Source organism: Mus caroli, unplaced genomic scaffold (assembly GCF_978045245.1).
Source record: "Mus caroli unplaced genomic scaffold, Mus_caroli_1 scaffold_18, whole genome shotgun sequence".
Classification (NCBI taxonomy): Eukaryota; Metazoa; Chordata; class Mammalia; order Rodentia; family Muridae; genus Mus; species Mus caroli.
In genome coordinates, this window is record NW_028227273.1 from 7,971,104 (window position 1) to 7,992,940 (window position 21,837).

A 21,837-nucleotide genomic window follows, 5' to 3' on the forward strand; every position below is an offset into this window, starting at 1 on the left:
TAAAGAATGGAAGAGGAAGACACCCAGTACTGATGTCTGACCTTCAGAAGCATGCAGGCAGACCAAGAGAGCCCATATACGCATATATATATACACACACATATACATATATACAAACACACACAGAATGAGGTGTGGCATGTTAAAAACACATGTAGGTGTGTTATATGGAATGGACCACCAGATGAAGGTCAGGAAGGAAATGGTCTTCTGCACGCTGTCCCCTCTAGAGATAGCAGAATCAGCCACATGCCATCCCTCCCAGGCTGCAGCCCCCTAGTGCCATTTCTTCTGCTGCTCCCTCCCTTCAGAGGCCAAGGGTTTGCTTAGTTAATCATGTAAACACGGTGACTAGGGAGTATCTGAACTCTGTGTGAAGATGCAAGTACTGAGTACTTCTTAGCCACCCACTTGCCTTCCCAAGAACGCTATCATTAATCAATGCGTACTCTCACTGGCTCTTTCTTTGTGTGCTTTAACGACCCCCAGACACTTGTTGTTTATTTTCTGTATATTTACAAGCACTGGCAGTGCATTTCTTTAATGATATCTAGATTCACTACTCAGATCTCAAGACCTAATCATTTTAATATATTTTTATCTGGACCATACTTGCTTCAAGCAACAGCCCTTAAGTCTTGCACACACCCCCGAATACTGCCCAATTATATGAAGTCTATACCCCAGCTCTGTGGTTAACAGTTCTCTATGGGATCTATGGTCTCTGTGAGATGTGCTGTTGGTAGGGTGAAGTTATACACCAGAAAGTAGCCTGGCCTCCATTCTGGACCAGTGCTATCCTGCATGCCACCAGCCATCTCTTCGTCGACAAAACCCCCACCAGTGAGAAGGACTGTGAGAAGTGACTAATTCATGGAAGGAACCCCGTCATGCAGTAAACTCTGATATAAACTACAGGGAGTCTGTAGAGCATTTCCAACAGACCAGGTGTCTCAGGATAACATGGGAGTAGTTGTTTTTACACATTCAAACATGGCTAGGGCTGATTCCAGAATACTGTCAGCTGAGCGGACATACGTGCAAAGTACGTTAGAGTCTAACGTCGGGATCTAAAGAAGCATTGGATAACCCCTAACGGAGATGTCTGGAGAAAGGCAATGTACAGGCCTGCTAAAGTACTTGGAATCAATTATATATGAGGCCAAAATACATTCACGGTGCTTGCAAAAGATCACCCTGAAATTAAGACGATACCACCCATTACAAAAAGCAGCAAAGTTTGTTAATCATCTCCAATGTGCAAAAGAGAACATATTATTTTACAACGAATTTGCTTAAAGCCAGTCTGCTTTACTCTTGGACTTGATACACCTCCTAGCTGTCTTCACACATGCCTGCCTCACACTTTATGGTTCTTTATAATTTCCTCTTTAAAACTGCATTTATTTGTGTGAGTGTACATGCCATAGTGTGCGTATGTGTGTGTGTTTGTGTATGTGTGTGTGTGGGGGGGGATTAGAGGACTACTTGTGAAATCAGCAAATCAGCTCTGTCCATACGGGTTCTGGGGTCAAACTCGGGGTCCCAGGCTTGGCAGCAAGTTCCTCTATTTGCTGAGCCATCTCAGCGCCCAGGTCTTCACGGACATTCTTCTCATGGCCCTCAAGCCTTCCCTCACGTAAGCTGTCTTCCTGTCCCTAAGTTCTTTGAGTGAAGCCACCATACATCTTTTCCCCCAAAGATTTAAGTATGTGTGCGTGATAACACGTGTGTGCATGCATGCATGCATATATGCGCACGTGTTTGTGCCCGTGTACGTGTGCCCTCAGAGGCCAGAGGCTCAAGTCCCTGTAAGCAGAGCTACAAGAAGCTGTAATTATGTGTATGGGGTGGGGTCTCTGCAGGAGCATTATACACAAGTCTTCCTAACTTACAAGCCTAACTCTTGGCTATGTCCTGTATTGTTTTGATGGAACATGGTGCTCTCAAATTCTTTTGGTGGTTCATTCTTTAAATGGTTTTATTCATTAGTTTTAAATGCTTACTATAATTTTCATACATCTTTCAAAGTTACAGGAAGACTCACAAAATCACATTGAGATTACATGTGCTTTTTCTAAGAAAACCTCATCTTGAGGAGTTGGCCTCCTTCACAGTTTTTCTATTTGACCACTAGATGGCATCTCACGTGAATTTAAAAACCCACCCCTTTTAAAGGATTTGAGAATGGCTTGGGTCTTCCTCCAGGATGAATGGCACGTTCTGTTCTGTACTACAAATTCCCTGTGGTTTCACTAAGCTGCTCGGATCTCAAGCTCAAACCCTCAGGCACCGGGACTTCTTTCCCCCGTGACACAACAGTTTATGACAGCTGTTCCCCAGTGACAGCTCATGGGTTAGTCCCTAAGAATGTTAGGAAACAGACACACTGCAACTTTTATGTTTGAGTGCACAGCAGAGGAGGATATTAATTATGCTGACAATAAAGACATCCTTAGCACTCAGGATGCTGGGGCAGGGGATTGCTGCAAATCATGGGCCAGCCTTGAGAGGGTGGGGGCTAGAGGAAGACGAGATTTTTCTTTTGCCTGACCAAGCAAGTGAAGACTCCTGTTGCCAGAGCCACAGCAGTCCACAGGCTGGGCACTCTTCATCTGAAAATCTGATAATCTGATGCCCAAAGTGTGCCTACATTACACTTAAAAGCTTCAGATCCTAGAGCATTTTGGATGTTGAATTTCTGGATTCACTTAAGGACAGTTCATGCAAAACTTCCCCCAAACTCGAAAATGAGAAACATGTTTAGTTCCAAGATTTTCAGATAAGCAATACTGTTTAAGCCATAACTGTGCCCTGTACATATATGAAAATGACAGACACTATTGGAGGGTTTAAAGTATTCACTGTCTCATAATTAATAATCATATATATATATATACATATACACATATACATACATATACATATATGTGATATATATATGTATATATATATATATGTATATGTATATATATATATATATAAACACATATCACACACACATATAAGCATAACCAAAGAAAGTATCAAACTCACTCAAATCTGATTGTGGATTCAAACTTCCTTTCTTCAGATTCTTTCCTGCTTTTGTTAGGGGACACAATCCCCTTTGTGTCAGATGTCCCCCTCCTATGTCAGATGTCACCAAACTAAATAATTCACTGAGTAAAATGGGGGAGCCCTGCTCTACACTGGCTCTCACATGTAGGCTCTGGGTTTAGAGCACATCTCTCAGAAGGTCATGTTAGTGTATGTATGTATACTCTCTCTCTCCCTCCCCCTCTTACACACACACACACACACACACACACACACACACACACACACACTGCTCCACATCTCAACACATGCAAACAGAATAAGCCTCTCCCCCAACCCAAAGCAATCGAGAAATAACACCAAGGGATTAAGCACTTAAAATAGCCCCTTCACTAACTGTCCTAACTGTACCCTGGTTAACTAATCTGCTAATCGGTTAAACGCTCCGTGGGGCACTCTGTGTTTGCATCCCTCTGCAGTCGGCTCCCTAGCAGAACAGAATTCACGTTGGGCCATGCAATCAGCTCCCTTGGAAGGCAAGAGTGTGCTGAAAATACTATGTGTCCTAAGCCACCCTAAGCGGCATCTCCTTGTGCACGACGAGCCACATCTCTAAATCCCAGGATCCTTCCTGTGAGTATCAAGTCCACCCACTGTACTGAGAGCCAAACTAAGGAAGTCACCGTGGTACCTCTGTGTGTGTGTACATGGCATCTTTGTCCCTTTAGGCTGCCATTTCTTGTGACTGTCCCCTTCTGCCCTTAACCCAAGGCTAGCCCTTTTACCTGAAACCCACTCAGACCACAATAATGAATGAAAATGAACAACAAATTAACCTTTCTGGGAGATAGTTCCCTCACCTGCCAGCTCCTTTCTACAATCCCTTTCCTGCTCTCTAGAGATGGCAGGTGAGGGTTTGGTTTCCCCTGCTTCAGAGCAACTCCCTCCTGTCACCCACATCCCTGACCACTCCTGGGTATCTGCACAAGCATCCCAAGTCCCACTGCACCTCAAAGCTGGTGTCATGGATCTGGCACCAGGACTTTCGAGGTCTCTCTGAAAACTGCAGAGGGCGTACCTCCGATCTATCTTCTGCTCAGAATATTCCTATAAACACCGGATTGGATGTGTTGAACACCAGTGGCCACCACCATAACAGCAACGGTAACACTAGGACGGCCATCAGTGCTGACTAATGAAGTTCAGGCTCCTCTCCCTATAAGCTTGTGGAATTTTTCCTAAGTACTTAAATACTCACTAACCCCCAGTGCCTTGCCGCCTAACTGTTGTGGTCAGAACTAGGACACAGGAATATGTCAAGGATCGTTTACATAACTTCTGAATGGGGCCATAAGTGACAGCCAACAGACCAGGTCCATCTAGACTCAGAGCGACGGGTCTAAACCTAACCTAGAAACCAGAAAGGTCTCCCTGTAAAAAATAGATGCCCCTAGATACCTAGCTGAGCAAGAGAGAAGCTGGGCCTGTAGGGGGCTGTCAGGAGCTTCTGCCTTGGGGTCTGCTATGGGGAAGACCAGGCTGTTTTGGGCTCATGTGGGTCGCAGACTTGCAGAGGCAAGCTTACTGCCTTGAGCTCAGGAGGAAGCTCTTGCGTTGGGGAAGCCAGGGATGGAAATGAGCTCAGACACAAAGCCTCCACAGGCTATGCCATTCTGCTTTTCCACGTGTGTTCACAACTGTGACCTCCTCGCAGAATGACCCTATGAAACACACCAGGAGCAAGTCACTCATTTCCGAGTGTCAGGCAGTACACGGTTGATGCGAGAGACATGGCAGAGCTGAGCTTACGCTGAGTGAAGTAGTCAGGCACAATGAGTGGTGCCATTCACTCAGGCGAGGCATGCACGCCCGGTGCGGCCTCTCACCTGGCTTCCCTCACCCTGGTGCAAGCCACTGCACATCACAACCCGTTCTCACTGTTGTCCTCCACATCTCCATCCCAGCAGCAGCAGCACAAGTGGATAGGAACTGTGGTCTATACAAACCTGCATGTAATGACAACCACACAGCATGCCTTCCTGTGCATCCTCTGTGGTCTCCCCTTTAATGAAGCTGAGAACAGCAGCCTACACTGACCACAGATGACTCTGCTAGGCTCTCTAGTCCAAGTCCACAGTCTTTATGGCTTCTGTGCCCCCCACTCCCAAGAGAACGTCCAGTTGCTTTGGAACTGAGGGTTAGAGTCTAACCTAGCTCTCTTCATTTTAAAGTCTTCACATGGAAGGAGGCTACCTTCTACAAACTTGCAGCCAGCAATCCCACACCATGTCCTAGTCCCGTCCCTTCGCTGTCACACTCTCACAGACGCACACCGGTAAGACCCGCCCTGTTCCAACACCCCACCTGTCGTCACAGTAGGTGAACTTCATGTCCATGCTGTGGCGGCTCAGGAAAGTCTTGCTGTCCAGGGGGATGTCCATGTGGGATGGGTGCTGGATTGGCTCACACATGATGATAAGGCAGGACAGCAGGGGCTCCTTGGAGCCACAGAGGCTACTGTGAGGGGGGCAGTTGTTGTAGACTCTCACTTGCCCGGTGCAGTGCAGGACCTGGGGTCAAAGCACAGAAGTAAGACAAGGCCGAGACGGCCAAGAAGAGGGAGAGGCCTCAGGCACCTCCTGCTCCTGGCTCTTTCTTGAGACTCCACGCATCCTACCTTCCAGGTGGCCGACTTGAGGTTGACAGTCCGGCCTCTGTTGGTGACCGTGCACTTCATCCTCATGAAGAAGTCACGCTCGGTGGACACGTCTTTGCTCTTCTTCCCAAAACCAGAACCTGAGTGGGGAAGGGTGTGGGAGCCAGTTAATTAATCCAAATTACAATGTTTCTGGGCAACTTGTATTTGTGTCTCCTAGTGGTTTGTAGTAGAGTGCTTGTAGCCTGCCATGGGCAGAGAGGCCCTCATGGCTTAAATACTAATGATGTCCCTTTGCTGCTGCGCCTTGAGCCTTGAGTCAAATTTGCTGGCTCAATTGTGGTCAGAACTAGAGGACAGAAATATGTCAAGGAAGGTTTTTTTACAAAACTTCTAGTGATGGCCAGTCCCACCCAGGGGCTACGAGCTAACATCAGGTCGGTGGAGACTCACAGTGGAGGGACTCCTGGGAGAGAGCTGCTCCCCTGCAAAAGTTAGATTTCTTGGAAGATGGCTGAGCTCCTATGTGACTGCATTCCCAGGAGCAGGAAGGCCTGGAAGGCAGGAGCTGTGCCATGTTTGCTACACACTGTACCTGTTTGTCACCTGAGAGCTGTGAGGCTACACCACAGTTTCAGATGTCTCTCCCCAGTCAGGCCTTGGGTCTCTAGCAGGAAACCTGAGAGTGACCATGGTTGCTCCATAAGACATAAGTCTGTCCAGTTAGAATTATCCTTGGACACTCCTCTCTGCTCTCGCTAGCCTGTCTCTCAGGAATGTGAGCAACCAATATCCTACCTGAATCCTCGAATGACTATGCTCTGGATAATGTGCCATTCATCAATTTCCTCCTAAGGTGACACACGTCAGGGAGGGGAGGGGAGGGGAATGAACACACACACACACACACACACACACACACACTCACACACTCACACATACACACACACACACCTTGTTTTTAACTGGAACTGGGTAGACAAGTCTATCTTAAAGATGTTCTTTAAACAAAGAACAATTAGATGACCTTTCATTCAGGATTAAGTAAATCACCGAGACAAGGAACATACAACTTCTTTCCTTTAGTACAAATCTCCAAAGCCTGCCCAGGTTTTCTGCTTCTTGTTATGCAGAACAGAAAACATGAGGCCAATGGTGTCTCAACTGTGGCTACACCGCTGCCATCTTCATCCTTGGCCTCCACAGGCCCAACATCACAGAGCAATTCAGAACTTTCCAACAAGTAGTCACACTGCTCTAAGAGAAGCTGCCAACCTCTGTACCCACACCTCCAAGGAACCTTGATTTGACCGACACAGTCTAAAACAGCTGTGTATCAAAAGAACTGGCATCCTTGAACTGAATTTAAACCTCTTCTGCAGAACCCATTAAGTGACAGCTTGAATGTTGTTCTGATAAACTGTCTCTCCTATAATTAGGCTTCTTATAATTTTAGTTGTTAGGTGGAGTTTGTATATGATAAGTTATAACTGTACTGAGAAAGCCCCCCCCCCCCGACTTAGGAATGAGGGAGCTCAATATTCATTTCTGATTAAGTCTGGGTTGTAATTGTGGGCTCCTAACTTGCTAATCATTGGAGTCTCCCCATTCTGACATCTGATAGTATCATCTCAGCTTAAACATCTTCAACAGTCTCTGACTGTTTGCAGGACCGAGTTTGAGGCTTTCCACTCACCATCAAAGCATTCCACAGCCCGTCTCCCAACCTTTTCTTCTTCCAGGAATCCACACGGACCCCTTGCTTTTAGACCATGAGTCTAAGCAGCCTGAAACCTTTCAGCAAGGACTTGCTGACTGGCTGAGTCTGCTTGATCTCAAATCCCCATTCATGAATCTAAAGACCTGAGTTTTCCTCAGATAAGTGGAGGACACTCAGCTGTGAGTCAGAGAAACATAAAAGCAAAAAGATCCTAGATTTGGCCTCATCTTTTGCCATCGATTTGAAAAGAAAGACTTTGAACAGCACAGGACTGAGATTCTTAGTTCAGTTCACAGATGCTCAGACAAAGGTTTTGGTCAGCAGTTGAGTTGAGACAAAGAACCCAGGGAGCAGTGTTCTCTAGAAGAGAAGCAACGAGAGACACCTATTTAGGAAGTGCTTCCGAAAGCCAAGTATGGTGGCGCAGGTCTGTGATCAATAGCCCCTTCACCACCAAGAACCAATCATTCTATATAGCCTAGGGTTTCTCGGCACCACAGGCAAGACAAATAAACTCCTGGTGGTCCCCAGCCTATGTACTCTGGAAGCCAGTTGACCAAGGTCTTTGGATAGAAAGCAGCAATGCAGATGAGAGGCTGGGGCAGCATTGGAAAGGGAGGTGGTTATAATTTTACAAAGCTTTGTAAGTCTGAGTGTGGATTACAGTACTCTGTACCAACAGGAGAGGTGAGCCAACAAAGCCTCCGCTTTTGCAGCACACATGGCAACGAGAACACCGCCTCGCAGGCGTGGCATCACTGCCTTTGCTATTCAGGTTGGATGAGCACACACCCCATTCTAGTGACAGGTGACAGATTTACAAGATGTTGATGTGGGCAGTCTGTCCAGACCGGTGATAGATTCTCAAGTTCAGAGAGGATCTCAGCAGTCATTGGAAGCCACTGCTGCCTACAGTGATGGCTCCTTTCGTATGGTTTGGAAAGATTTACTGAAGTTTGTACCTTTGTGTTTATGGGCATATTTGTGCAGATACCTGCAGAGGTTAGGGGAGGACCCTGGATCTCCCTGAAGCTGGAGTTGTGACCCACCACCAGTCAAAGAACCTGGGAGGTCAACTTAGGTCCCCAGAAGAATAACCAGTATTCTTAACCACGGAGCCGGCTCTCCAGCACCAAAGTTTTAGTTCTTCTGAAAATCTCCACATTCCCTTCATAGCTGCTCTCCAGTGGTAATTCTTACGGTCATGCCTCTTGACATGGACCTGAGACACAGGGCAAGCCTGAACCTTTCCCTCGCCAGCCGAACAGGGTTAGAAGTGGTAACATGCCTATTTCAGGACTAGGGCCTAGGATGGTCTGTGGGCTTCTGCAGCTGCACTCTACAGGGGAGAAGGAAGATACATGGCCTGAGCTGTCATCCAAGGCGGCTGCTCTGGAGTCTTCATATGAGGACGGCTACCGGGAGGCTCCATAGACTGAGAGCTGTGGTCACTGTCCCAGCAGCACACCAGGTGAGCCATTTTAATCACTTCAACCTAGTTTAGCCCCTGATGGCTGCAATCCAGCTGATGTCACATAGAGCTAGAGACCTGCCCACAGAATCCACAGAAATGTGGGAGATTGCTTAAGCCTGTGTGTGTTGGGTGGCTTGATACACGACAAAGGGCACCTGTAGCTCCCATAAATAATCAGGCATAGATGAAGCTATTGGTTTGGGTGGTGTCGCTTGGCGGAGATGATTGATCTCAGGTGATGATGAAATGGCACCCTGACCTCGTAGTGTGACATCAGGCACCATGGATGGCCATTAGGAGCTATTCTATGTGCTGGGCCTCATCTCAACAGCTGTATTCTCACCCAGGAGCTAGTCCAACTGTACCTATGGAACATAATCCATTTGGGCTATTTGTGCAGGCTTTGCGGGCAGGGGGTGGTCATGAGAAGAATGGGAACAAAGAATAACACTTTACCGGTTTTGAGAGTCAGGTTCTCACGGATTTCCTCATGGTCGCAAGGATGAGTGAAGTCAAAGATGCTATGTCCTGTTAGTTCTACCTGTTTCAAAAGCAAGGCCAGACACTGTTACTCCTAGCGACGAAGTCATTCAGACTCCAAGAGGAAGCTAGGATAATGTCTGCATTCAGAGACAGGCAGGGGGATGAACTGAGTGGTTATCAATAGTCTCCAGTCAATATTGGGTCTATGGACTTACAGACGTAACAGAGCAGTGTTGATGGCAACAAGGGCTTGATTCATACTTTTGCCAAGTTAATCTAGCTAGAAGAGACCTGTCAGGGCAGCCGCAAGGAATGTCAAGCCCCATGACATTGGGAAGTCCTAAGGACTGTCATCATCATATGGGAATGCATAAGGAAAAGTCAAGTAAGACTGTGCCTAGGACCTCCCGTTAGTGTCTATCCCCCAAATAAAGACATGTTTTTCCTACTGAACGAGGCAGAGGGTGTCACCTGGGTAAGTCCCATGAACTTGCTGATGTTTTCCGACAGAAAGATCATGTCACCATCTTGGGTCACCACCGCAATGAAACCCTCCAAGGCTTTCAGGTACAAGTTATCCATTTGCTGGTCGGCCTCCGCTTCGGATTCATTTTCAGAGCAGACTGGAGAGAGAGTGGAATGAACAAGAGGGGCACGAGTGTTAAAACAGACATGACTGAGGGGACAGGCATGGCTCCAGGGCACAGGGAAAGGCACACTGCCAACCATCTAAGCATTTGCCACATGCCTGGTGGAACACCCAAGCCACATTGACAATGACTGTGGGACAGCATGGTTTCTGTGGCAGCAGAATTTGCTGTACCAATAGGAAGGATGGGGGTAGAGTCTACAGATAGAACGCTAGACCTCACAGCAGCAGCAGCAGCAGCAGCAGCAGTTATTTTAGCTGCTAACATAAGTGGAATATTAACCACAGACAGACCCGGCATTAAACACTCTACATAGGCTTTTCAATAACTCACGAGGCATGTACCATTTGCAGTCTCATTTTATAGTGCAAGACTTCTGAGTTAAGCCATTTTTCCAAAGGCTATGATGTCTAGAATGTTTGGAAGCCCCAGGAGCTAAGTGCAGGGCCACGTTCAACCACCTCACAAGCTTTGGAGTCAAATATTGTATCTATTCCTACATCTGCTTCTCACTTGCTTATGACTTTGTTTGAACACCGGAGTCCTCCACCAGCAAACCAGGATAGCGATTCCCATCTTCATGAATTGTAAGGTTAAGTAAATTAACTGCTTAAAATGGTACCAACGTCTGCAAGCTCTACCTCATCTGCTCCCTCCTCTAAGACACCATTACTATCTCAAATCAGAGCCAAGGTGGCGAATTCGTGGCTCACAACCTCACAAAGCTAAATAAGCCCTCATGCACATTACCATGGGGTACCAAAGAAGGGGTGCAGAGAGCATAAGCTCCAGCAGTCAGAGGAGAGATGACTCTAAAAGAGAAGACGTAGGATGGAGAGGAAACATGAAATATCTCCCATGCTCATGGATTGGCAGGATTAAGATAGCGAGAATGGCCATCTTGCCGAAAGCATTCTACAGAGTCAACGCAATCCCCAGCAAAATTCCAGCTCCATTCTTCATAGAGTTAGAAAGAACAATTTGCAAATTCATCTGGAATGTGAGTTCACATGAGTATGGAAAGAGAGGTCTGTCAGGCAGCTGGACAGGATTGGGCCACCACTGCAGAACACACAGACAGGCTTCCTCCCAGGACAGAGAAGAGTCCAGCTAGAGGCAGAAGATCATGGGCCAATAAGGGAGGCCAGTGTCCCAAAGCTCCTCTTCCAGTCAAGGGGCAGAGAGGTGGCTTCTCAGAGCATGATTTTGGGGACATAAGTCTGGGGATAGATAGCACATAGAATAGTCGAAAGAGAATGGAACTTAGAGGCACAAAGCCGTGAGGGACAAGAGGCAGACACTAGGGGGCGTTGTGGGGGAAATCTACCCCCAACCATGCACTCTGTGTGTCCTGGACTACCAAGTCCACCTCTGCAATCTAAGCTCAGCTCTTGTTCCGGCTCCTGGCTGTTATCCTCAGACCACAGGCTATGCCCTCTTCTTGTTCATTATTTAATGTCAAATATGTGTGTGCTTTAGAAATCTGGATTTAACCAGGTGTGTTAGAGCAGGTCTTTAATCCCAGCTATCAGGAGGCAGAGGCAGGTGGATCTCTGTGAATTCCAGGCCATCTTGGTCTACATAGTGAGTTCAAGTCTAGCCAAGGCTACGTAATGTGTAGAAACAACGCGACCACAGTCTGTATTCATCTAGCGTAAGCAACAGTCCAAGAACGCCTGGCTTGATTTACAGAACAAGAGGCTTAGAGAATAGGTTTAGACTTAAGAGAGTTAATATCCACTGATGCAAAAAGAGCCTTTCAAATGGAGACTCCCCTGGGGAGTGTAAAATACAATTAGATAGATATCACTTAGGCTATTTAGTCAACATCAAAGGCCCTTGAAGAAGCAAGGACCATGCGTATATTTAATTCTCCTGTCTTACTGCCTGTGAACCCATAAATGTGAGAAGAACAGACCCAAATGTGTAGCTGTTCCTATAAAGTTGCTTTATTGGGACTGCTGGGGAACCTGCTACGTTTCAGGGCACAGAACCAGAGACCATGTCTGAATCCCAGATCTTGTCATTTCTGCAGAAGAAGAGAGTGAGACTATTTATTCTCCTGGTAATGTTCCTTTAGTTCCCCCGAAGGGATGGGAGGGACACAGTGAGAGCAATGCCTTCTCTCCATACCTAGTTCCAGCAGCTAAAGCTTCTACCACCTGTGCTGCACCCGATAGATACCATCCTAGGGTCCCTGTCTGATGCTCTCCGGGAGCTGAGCATCTTCCAGACGGATGAGGATGAGCACACGATAGAGGAGCAAGTGAAGCCGGGGCGAATGTGATCACTTCCAGGGAGCATCCACCTTCCCCTGGCTTGGAGGACAGAAGGCAGGCAGAGAGGGTGGGCCAGGACCTCCTGGCAGGCCCAGGACTGCTATGCAACTTAGGGGGTTTGTGCAAAGTAAAAAACGTGGAACCCTCTGCTGAAAATTTAAGCTGAGCCCAGAGCTCAAGACCTGGCTAGTATGAGGAGGCCGCACCCCACCCAGGGTGGTGCTGGAAGGTTCCACCTCCTCCCAGGCTTCCTTCCTAATTCAGGGAAGCTGAAAAAGTGCCTTTTCTTCCTTTAAAAACAACAACAACATCAACAAAAAATGTTCAGAGGGTGTCAAAGCTGTCGCTCCAGGGACCACGTGCTGAAGACTATCCCCCACGTCAGGAAAACCAGCCAGTCTGGGCAAAGGGTGCCTGACCCCGGAAATGAGCTAGAAGGTTTCAGCTGCATTTGGGTTACAGGGCGAGGTGGCTACTTTCTCCAGACAGACAGAGGCTAGCGCTGAGGCCTACTGAGAATTTATTTTCACTTCAGCTTCTTTGATCTCAGTGGCAACACTGACTTCAAAATCTGGAGTAATCCCAAGACAACCTATTTGGGTTAACTAGACCCAGAGAAAATAGTTCTGCTTAAAGTTTCCTGTTTTTAACAGGCCCGGCACAGCCAAGCGGCCTTTCTGAACTGTCCAGTACGCTTACTTCCAGGAGGTGGCGAAATTGGCTACAGTGGCAGGTGGACTGCCCTTTAGAGAGGAGGGAGAAGGGTGTCTGGGGCCACAGACATGGAACATCTTGAGACTGAAGTCACAATGGCCAATAGCACCCTCCCCCCTTCCCTGCGACCCTGGAGCAGCCCGGCTTGGGTGTGGCCCCTTCCTTCAGTGGAACTATTTGCTCTTTTAGCACCTGCTTGTCCTCCTGGGAGTCTCTGAAGGAACTTGGCCAGGTCACTCCCAGCCAAGAGGGAGGCAGACATCCCCCTGCTGCACCCAGAGCCCTGAGCCTCCTGTCACAACTCTGCTAAAAACTGCTATGCCTGGCGGCTGCGCACACCAGACCTCCCTCCCTCACTGCAGTTACTAAGGCTTTTCCTCCATGGCTTCCCTGGCTCACAGCGGCACTCATTACACACTCAGTCCTGTCTCAGGGAGAGCTGGGGATACTGCAAGGAGGGGTGAAATCCCATCCTTCAGGAACCAACAAACTGCCAGGAAGACATCTGTTGAAGAGCCTAAGCCCCTCCTGGGGATGCTTATAACGGAGAGCAAACCATTGGTACAAAATAAAGTAGGTGCTTGCTAAGGAACTGGGCTGGGTCGTCTAAATAGCTCAGGTTCTACATCCTGGCCATTTGCTTCCCAGAATCTGTCAGGGTTCGAATCTCAAAGAACTGGTATAGACGAACTGTCTCCTTTGAGAAGGACCACGAGATTCTTTAATGCTAAAAATAGCCCCAGTAAACAGGCTTTGATGGCTCCCACAGCCAGGATATGTGCCGCTGAGAAGGCTGTGGAGCACCTTTTCCGGAGCACCGCTCATTTCCTTTAGGCAGCACCGCCCATGTTGGGTGGCACACCAGTATGGCAGAGCCACTTGCCTTGCGTGAACTAGCAGGTGGCAGAGCAGGTGGCTTCTGACTGGGTCTTTGAGGCCTGACTGTGCCAGCCGTGAGGCTGCTTTCTTACTTCACCTGGATGATCCTTCTAGATGTTTCCATCTTCAGGAAACTCTAGAACTGCTACATTGTTCCTAACAAGCTCCGATACAGGTTTTCTACTTCCCTGGTGTTTGCTACTTAGTTATCTCCGCAGGGTCATTCCTTTCAAAGGTTGTGCCTATCAGTGCCTCCCCTCCCAGCGACACAGTGCACACGTCTTCCCCGCACACTGACGGCCAACATAAAGAGTGTGGGCCACTTACTGTATCTTCGGCTGTGCCTTATGCCGCACTGTGAGCCGGCTTGGGCTATCTCACACTTTCTGCAGAGTGATAGATCTCACCTGGCCTTGCTGCTGCTCTCCTGGTGTGCCCCACAAGTCCAGCATTGGAGATTTTTATTTTGTTCTTTCCACACCTGCTCCCCCACCCTTGCTTGCTGCGCTAGCCTTCATAAAATGCTATGGGGCCCTACAGTCAGTGACTATCGCTGACTGGTCAGACTCTTTGCTTTAAGAGAATGCTATAAGCAAGTTAGACTTTCTTGAAGGGACCGCTGGCTGCTCTCAGCCAGTAACATCCTGGCATGAATCATCTTACTGGCCTCCTTCCAAACAGGACAGAAAAGGCCTTGATTTTGAATATAGGTGGGGCCGGGGGAGGTGGGACAGTAAAACAATTGGGCTGAAAACCAGGGAAAACAGGTCTTACCACAAGGCATAGGAGGGCACAGAAGCCACATCTGCTGCTGTAATTCTGTCCCCTTTGTCCCACTTTTCCTGAGAAGTCATGGTGAAAACTTTAAAACCATGTCCTGGATTTTAACGTCTCAGGGATGGGAGAATCATATCCTGAGCAGACTGTGTGACTTCACTAGGCAAATGCCAGGAATAAAACATAAACACATTCAAATCAAAATAATCAAAAATAAACTTGACATTTATGTCTAGAAACCTGGCTTTGTGCTGATCTCCAACTCTGCAGTAATGAGAATTTGATTTTTTACATATGAGTCTGGGAAGCCTCAAATCAGAATTGGGGCGAATGCACATTCTATACATTTACCGAGATCTAAAGCTCTTGGGACTCAGAAGCGACTCCACTTCAGCCCCAGAGCACAGGGTTCATCTGGATTTAAGACAATCAAGTGATATTTCCACTCATGTTCCCGCCACAGTGTGTTCTGTCCTCCTGGGCCAGTGTAGAAGCAAGTATCGTAAAGCTATTGTTTCGGTTTGTTTCCTGTGATATGAATCTCAACTGTGGCCCGACTCAGCCTGGAGTTCTCAGCGCGGAGGCTTCCTCCCCAACATTCCCACACACAGCAGCCTACTGTGAAAATCAAAGGAAGTGTGTTGCTAAGTAAAGAAGAAACTGGCCCTAATGCTAAGCCTGGTATTTTTTAGGCGTTTGAACTCTGAGGTATACAGAACTCTGCTTGCCTAAGTAATGAGTCTGTAGTTTGTTTTGAGTTGGGAAAGTGTATGTTGTAACACTGTAACACATAACTGCTAAAAGGTGGGTCCAAAGACATTAGTGTTCACTCTGGCTTTTCTCTTACATCGTTTCTTTTGTTAGACTTACTTCAAAGCTATAACTTGTACAGCAGGCTAGACTTTCATATCATCCAACAATGTTTCATGGGCTCTGCGGTCCAATGAGATAAAGCTGTGTACAATGTTTCTAAGAGAGATGGCAGCCACACCAATAAGCAAAGTGCAGGAGGATATCTGGTCAAAGATCCTCTAAACTTTTTGTCACATAAAACAAACAAACAAACAAACAAACACAGCACTTGCGAGGCAGAGACAGGCAGATTTCTGAGTTCGAGGCCAGCCTGGTCTACAGAGTGAGTTCCAGGACAGCCAGGGTTATACAGAGAAACCCTGTCTCAAAAAACAAACAAACAAACAAACAAAAATAAACCACCAACCAACCAACTAACCAACAAAAACAAAACATAAAGACCTATGGTTCAGGGTTGAGAAGATGGCTTAGCAGGTAAAAAAGGCCTTCTCTTCAGGCCTGACAACATGGTTGGAACCCTATCCATGGTGGGGAGGGAGAATCAACTCCCAAAAGTTGTCCTTTCCTCCCTCCACAAACACATGCAAATAATAGGTGAAATTTTAAAACAATTAGCCACTTGGGTGGCTAAGTGCATAAGAGCCCAGGCTGCCCAGGCATGAAGATGTGAGTTTGAGTCCTCAGCATTGACAGGTTGGCTGTGTGTGCCCGGAACCCCGATGTTGACCTGCACAGTCAGGATCCTCTGAGTTTGCCAGCCAGCCAACCTAGCTAAAATCGTGAGCTTCGAGTCGAACGAGAGGTCCTGTCTAAAAGAAGGAAGGTAAAAGTCTTCAAGCAAGACCTCGACGCTCTTCCCTAACCTCTCCAGAGCACGCATGCACACACTAAAACAAAGGGTGGGTGGGGAGGAAAAGGCTTATTTTACATTCCATTTCTGGAAATAACCAGTCCCGAGAGTGCCTGGTAGGAGCCTCGAGAAATGGCAGAAAAGGAGAACTAAGCCACATCTCCTTCCGTGGCTGGACTCAGGAGCACTTCTTTAAGGTCACCAGGACCAGATGATCAAAACTTATCAATCTCTAACTTTTCTTTCTTCAGGACTGGGAACCCCATAGCTGACGTGCCAAGGGTTCTGGTCTGTCTGTGCTTGTGCTGTCTAGAGAGTAGGCAGTCCTTGTTCTCAAGGCTCAGAGCTCCTGAGCTGGGACATGTGATGTCTGCTCATGTATCTGTGGCTTTATGTAGTACGTGGAGTGTGGGAGGGGTTGCACCAGGACACATGAGGGCAGATAAGCTCGGAAGATCCAACCCTAGCCAAGCCCTCTGCAAATCAACCTCGACCCATCGAGGAAGACACACAGGCTTCTGTGTGGGCGAGCACAGACAATGTGTCCCTGCTACGGCAGCAAGACACAGCTCTCAGAACCTCCTGTCCACCCACTGCTCCTGGCTAGTCCTGGTCAGGCTCCAGCTGCTTCACTTGGACATTGGCTCCCTGCCCCTTATCTACATTTCTTTTTTTGCCTGACAGGCTTTGCAAAATCCTACAAATCACTGAACTGTCGTCCTCATTTCTCCAAGAGGACAAACCTCTGTAAAAGGAAGGCATGCATGGGGCATGGGTGAGACTCCTCCGAGTCTGCCTTTTTATTTAGCAGTCCAGGCTTTGCAAGGCCTTAGCCTGAGCGTCCCTCAACCAGTTTCACCGTCTAAATCTGAGTAATTGCTGTTGCCCTGCTGTGTGTGCAGCAGCTCCACCCTTGCTTTCTCCACTCTCTGCTCATTTCTGTAACAGCACGGTCACCTCAGCCTTGCAGCGCGGGCTTAGCCTCCAGCCTGGGGGTTAGGGGAGGACGATGGGATGAGCAGCCATTCTAACCTCCAAAGGTCTTTCCCATATATCCTTCCTGTGCACAGGGCCCAGAATAGCACAGGCTAGTCTGGCGTCCCCGCCTCATGCTGGATCCCCTCTGTGCAGGGGGCTCTTTCCCAGAATAGCCATGTTGTTACAGGATGGCAGAAAGAGTCATCTCCAGAGTGACACACTCACTTAGGAAAACTGAAAATGAGCCATGGGATCTCTTTCCCCCTTGACTGCCTGCCTCCCTTGCTCATGCCTCAGACACTGCCCTGCTGTAGTGCCAGCCTGGCAGCTATATGCTGCCCAGTTTCCTTACAGAACTGATAAATCTGACAAGACTGCACATAGGATCTGAAAGTGGAAACCCCAGGCTGCCTCTTCCTGGTGAGGTCTAACAGGAAATGATTTTTGAGGAATGGAACTCTGAGAAAGGAAAGAAAACATTTGTTATGAACTGTTGGTAAAGAGATATGAGGGAAAGAAGAACAGATCAGCTGAGCAGTGAGAGGTGCCCGAGGCTGTCCTCTATGGCGGGGGCTATCCCAGCAAGAACGAATACAGCTGAGCCGCTGTCTCCACTCATTCCTATAGTGCCCCAATATTCCCCCCGTTTTCTACCCCTGTCTTCCCAGGCAGTATGCCTGGCTAATTCCAGTTTGTAGGCAAGGAAACCAAGGTTCCGAGAGATAGATTTCTGATGTCCTAGAGATGTAGCTGGAAGACAAGAATAAAAGGCTTCCTGCAGAGTCAACACAGTGTGGAGTGGGACTCTCGCCAGAGGTCCAGAGGTACTGGAGCTGGGCTTCCAGTAGAAGCTGCTCTCGGCTCTCCAACCTCTGGGAGCACCTCACACTCTCACTTGAGCCTGTCTTTGGTCTCTTCCCTGGGTGAACTCATGAGAAGATCATTGCCAGAGGGGAGATGCTAAAATGAAGGAACAGGGCCAGCTAGAGGGTCCAGTGGCTAGAGGCATTTGCTGCTAAGCCTGAGAACCCAAGTTCAAGTCCCAGATCCCAGATCCCAGATGATGGAAGAAGAGAACAGAATGGTCTCCCAAAGGTTGTCCTCTGACCCACATGTATACACTCACACGCAAATAAATAAATATAACACTAAAGGCCATGTGTCATCTTCTGTGAGTGGATATCTGTAGATGTGTCTTGGAGCAAGGCCTAGGTAGATGCCAGCTTGGGGCAGGACCTGTCAAGCCTTACCTGAGGACAGGAGCTTATGTGTCCGAAGGAAGCTGATGGCCAGGCGCATGATGGAGGCTTTGTCTAGATGGGAGCTCACACTGTGAGGCAGGGGCAACTCATGAGCCAACTCATAGAAGACCTCCGTCTCCTTGCTGCGCCGGCACCTCGCGGCATCTCGGGATTTCTCCTTCCTCAGCTCGGAGCTGCTCCTACATAAAGAAACGAGGGGTTAGTCCTGGAATGTGGCCGTCATCCATTCACACTCGCGGTCGTGACCCACTCACCCCCACAGTCACCGTGAAGTTGATTCTCCCACTGAACCCATCTGGCTCAGCCCAGGGGAGCTATGAGCGAGCGCCGCCTTTTGGTATTGACTCTGCTTTTGCGCACTGGTGTCTTCTCAAATAGCTTTCTTCTGTATTCCTGCAGGAGCCAGAACTGGGCTTCACGTGGGTGGTGTTAGCAAAGATTTAATTAAACTAATGAACAAAGTTTGAGGACAGGGTCAAAGGGCACCAATGGAAAGAGAAGGGCGAAGAAGCTACAGTCAGACCAGCCCTGGCTTACCTAAGACCCTGTTTCTGATCTGAGAGACGGCAGGTTAGAGTCTGGAAACATCAGTAAAGGCCAAGAGAACATGAGGCAGACAACACACCTCCATTTGCAATCCAGAATCATAGACCTCCAAGGGTGGTAGCTGCAGTGGGTACCAACCTCATCACTGAGGCTGACACTCACCTAAGAGAGATGAACAACATCTAACTGTACCTGCTAAACCTCACAGCTTGCTGTAGGAGAAGATGTGTTAAGACAGAGTTAAAGCCGGGCGTGGTGGCGCACGCCTTTAATCCCAGCACTTGGGAGGCAGAGGCAGGCGGATTTTTGAGTTCGAGGCCAGCCTGGTCTACAAAGTGAGTGCCAGGACAGCCAGGGCTATACAGAGAAACCCTGTCAGAGTATCTGCCTGCTAACTCGTCAGATTCTACCATGAAGCTGCCTAAGTGTCTCATCAGTAACCAGTAACTGTGAGGACTTACTGTGACCATTTATTTATGTGAAGCCTTTAGCACCGGGCACATTCCACTATAAGCAAACGTTAGCAACAATCTGTCCATGAAAAGACAACCTATCAGCAACACAGGGCAATCATGTCCTCAAAAAACTGTACAGGTCCCACATAGCACTTCCTGTGTGCTACACAGGGAATGCAGTTAAGTAGCAAACATTTTTACAATGGTCACAGCGTCATGATGACAGGTTTTTTTTATTATAGTTCAGCTACTCTTTCAGCTTTCAGACAGTACAGTGTTAGCATCTTTAAATTTCACAACTTGCTGTGAGGGTAGCTGCTATTAGCATCTCTAATATACAGATAAGAAAACAGGCCCACGGAGGCTAAGTAACTCACCCGTGCCTGCCAGCTGGTAAGTGAACTCTGCCCCTGGCAGGGCAACCCCAGAGTCTAGGCCATTAGTAGGAGTTGCTGAGTAACGGGGTTAGTTAGAGAGCTCGCCCTCCCTGGCCTACCAAGTGATTAGCGATATTTTCCTGTGTTTTCTATAAATAACATATATTGCTTGTTTAATAAAGAAACTAACTTGGTATTTGCTTCTGTAGATGTCCAGTTGCTTTGTGGCTTTCAAGGCCTTCTTCTAGTCAGCTCCAGGCTGGCTCATGCCACCTTACCCTCTGAGGTAGCCAGACCTAGGGGTTGCTCTCCTTTCTGCCTGTCTTTGAGCATGTCGTTATCTGGACAGAACATCACTCCTTGGGGCTTCCTGGAATGCTGGCATGCCTCTCATCCCCGTGCAGATTTGAGGCAGAAGCCCTGTTTCGACGTCAGAGCACACTTCATTTGCAGGCCATCTAGGCCCCCAGATGGATTAGCCATTGGATACCAGACTGCAGGAAGAGCCACATAACATGGATGGTCAGGCAGAACCTTGTGAGAAGTTGTGAAAGAGGGAAATGGGTTTTCTTGTCCCCTCACTCCTTGGCTTTCCTTGTCTCCCTTTCTCCCCCTTCCCTGCCTTTCAGCTCTCAGAAATCCCACACCTCTCTATTTCTATCCCACCCTTCGCACCCCTCAGAACCTGACCTCTGGGAGAATTTGCATCTTCTACCAGACTTTAAGGGCCATTATTGGTCCCTGGATTTTGTATCTCAATCCTGAGCTCCTTAGGGTGGGATACCTTAAGGGCTCACAGGAGGAATGGCTGCACTGGAGTACCACAGCTCTGGCTCCTGAGGTCCAGGTAGGAGATCCTGAATTGCCCTCCTCAGTACCAGCCCTCACGCTTCCGGACAGCAGCAGGATCAGCGCCTGATCCTGTTGTTGTTAACATCCAGAGCAGCTATGCCGTGAAGCAGTCACCACAGGCCGTGTATTAACAACGATACCAAGAACAAGCTCTCCCGTCTGCGCCCTCTACCCCCGTGGCTGAGTTGTGGGGAACAGGCTAGCTAGAGTCTGGGTTCTCTTTGGCATAAGTCTGGGTTTGGCTAAGCTCCTTCAGCTACATAAACACTTACTGATACAGACATGTTCAGTCACTGCACCGACAACTACATATCACCCCATTACATCTTCTTACTGACACGGCTCGGTAGACATTGTGCAATTTACAGATAGGAAAACTGAGGCCCAGAACATACCATGCCATTTTTCCAAGGTCTTACAACCAGGAGCTACGTAGGCCCTTCCTGTCAGGGAGCAGACAGGCTGACTAATTTTATCCTTGCAACCATTGTCTCCATTTCAGAGACTTGGAAACTGAGACCCAATTTAGTTAAGTTCTGTGCTTAGAGCAATTATCTAATTAGTGGCAGAGCTGGTGATAGAACATTACCCCCCCCCCCCATAAGGGGCAGAACCTTTCCTTAGCCGGAAAGAGGCAACTTCAACATTTTAACATTTAGATGGCTGAGACCCTGAGGCAGGTCCCTGGTTTAAAAAGTTGTGCACTCCCTTTAGCTACCTTTTTTTTTTCCAGTTTCACTGTAGAACTAGCTTGATTTTAATTAGATTGCCTAGTTAATCTTGACATAGTCCAGAGATGTCTAATGTTGACTCTTGGAAAAATAGACAAAAATCTGTAACACTGAAATCATTTAATTAGCAACCCTGAAAAAGAATAATTAACATGAAGGCACAGATAACAGAAGCCCGAGCTTGTACGAAGCCACAGTGCTATCTGCCCATCTCGATCTGGAGAAGAAAACACGTTCTCTGGGCTCTGGTTCCTGCATCTGTAAAGTAGGAAGACGACTCCATGTCTTATCAGGATAAAATG

General features: G+C 47.9%; 1 protein-coding gene across 1 annotated transcript in view; it reads right to left on the minus strand.

Moving 5' to 3' along the window:
• The window catches only part of Epas1 (endothelial PAS domain protein 1), an 82,796-nt gene that overhangs the window by 18,832 nt on the left and 42,127 nt on the right, over positions 1 to 21,837 (minus strand). Inside the window, exons 2-6 of the mRNA XM_021185964.3 lie at positions 18,563 to 18,753; positions 9,844 to 9,995; positions 9,346 to 9,430; positions 5,717 to 5,835; positions 5,404 to 5,609 (exon numbers count right to left, since the gene is read on the minus strand). Of these exons, the coding sequence (XP_021041623.1) occupies positions 5,404 to 5,609; positions 5,717 to 5,835; positions 9,346 to 9,430; positions 9,844 to 9,995; positions 18,563 to 18,753 (753 nt within the window). The remainder of the gene's footprint in view (positions 1 to 5,403; positions 5,610 to 5,716; positions 5,836 to 9,345; positions 9,431 to 9,843; positions 9,996 to 18,562; positions 18,754 to 21,837) is intronic.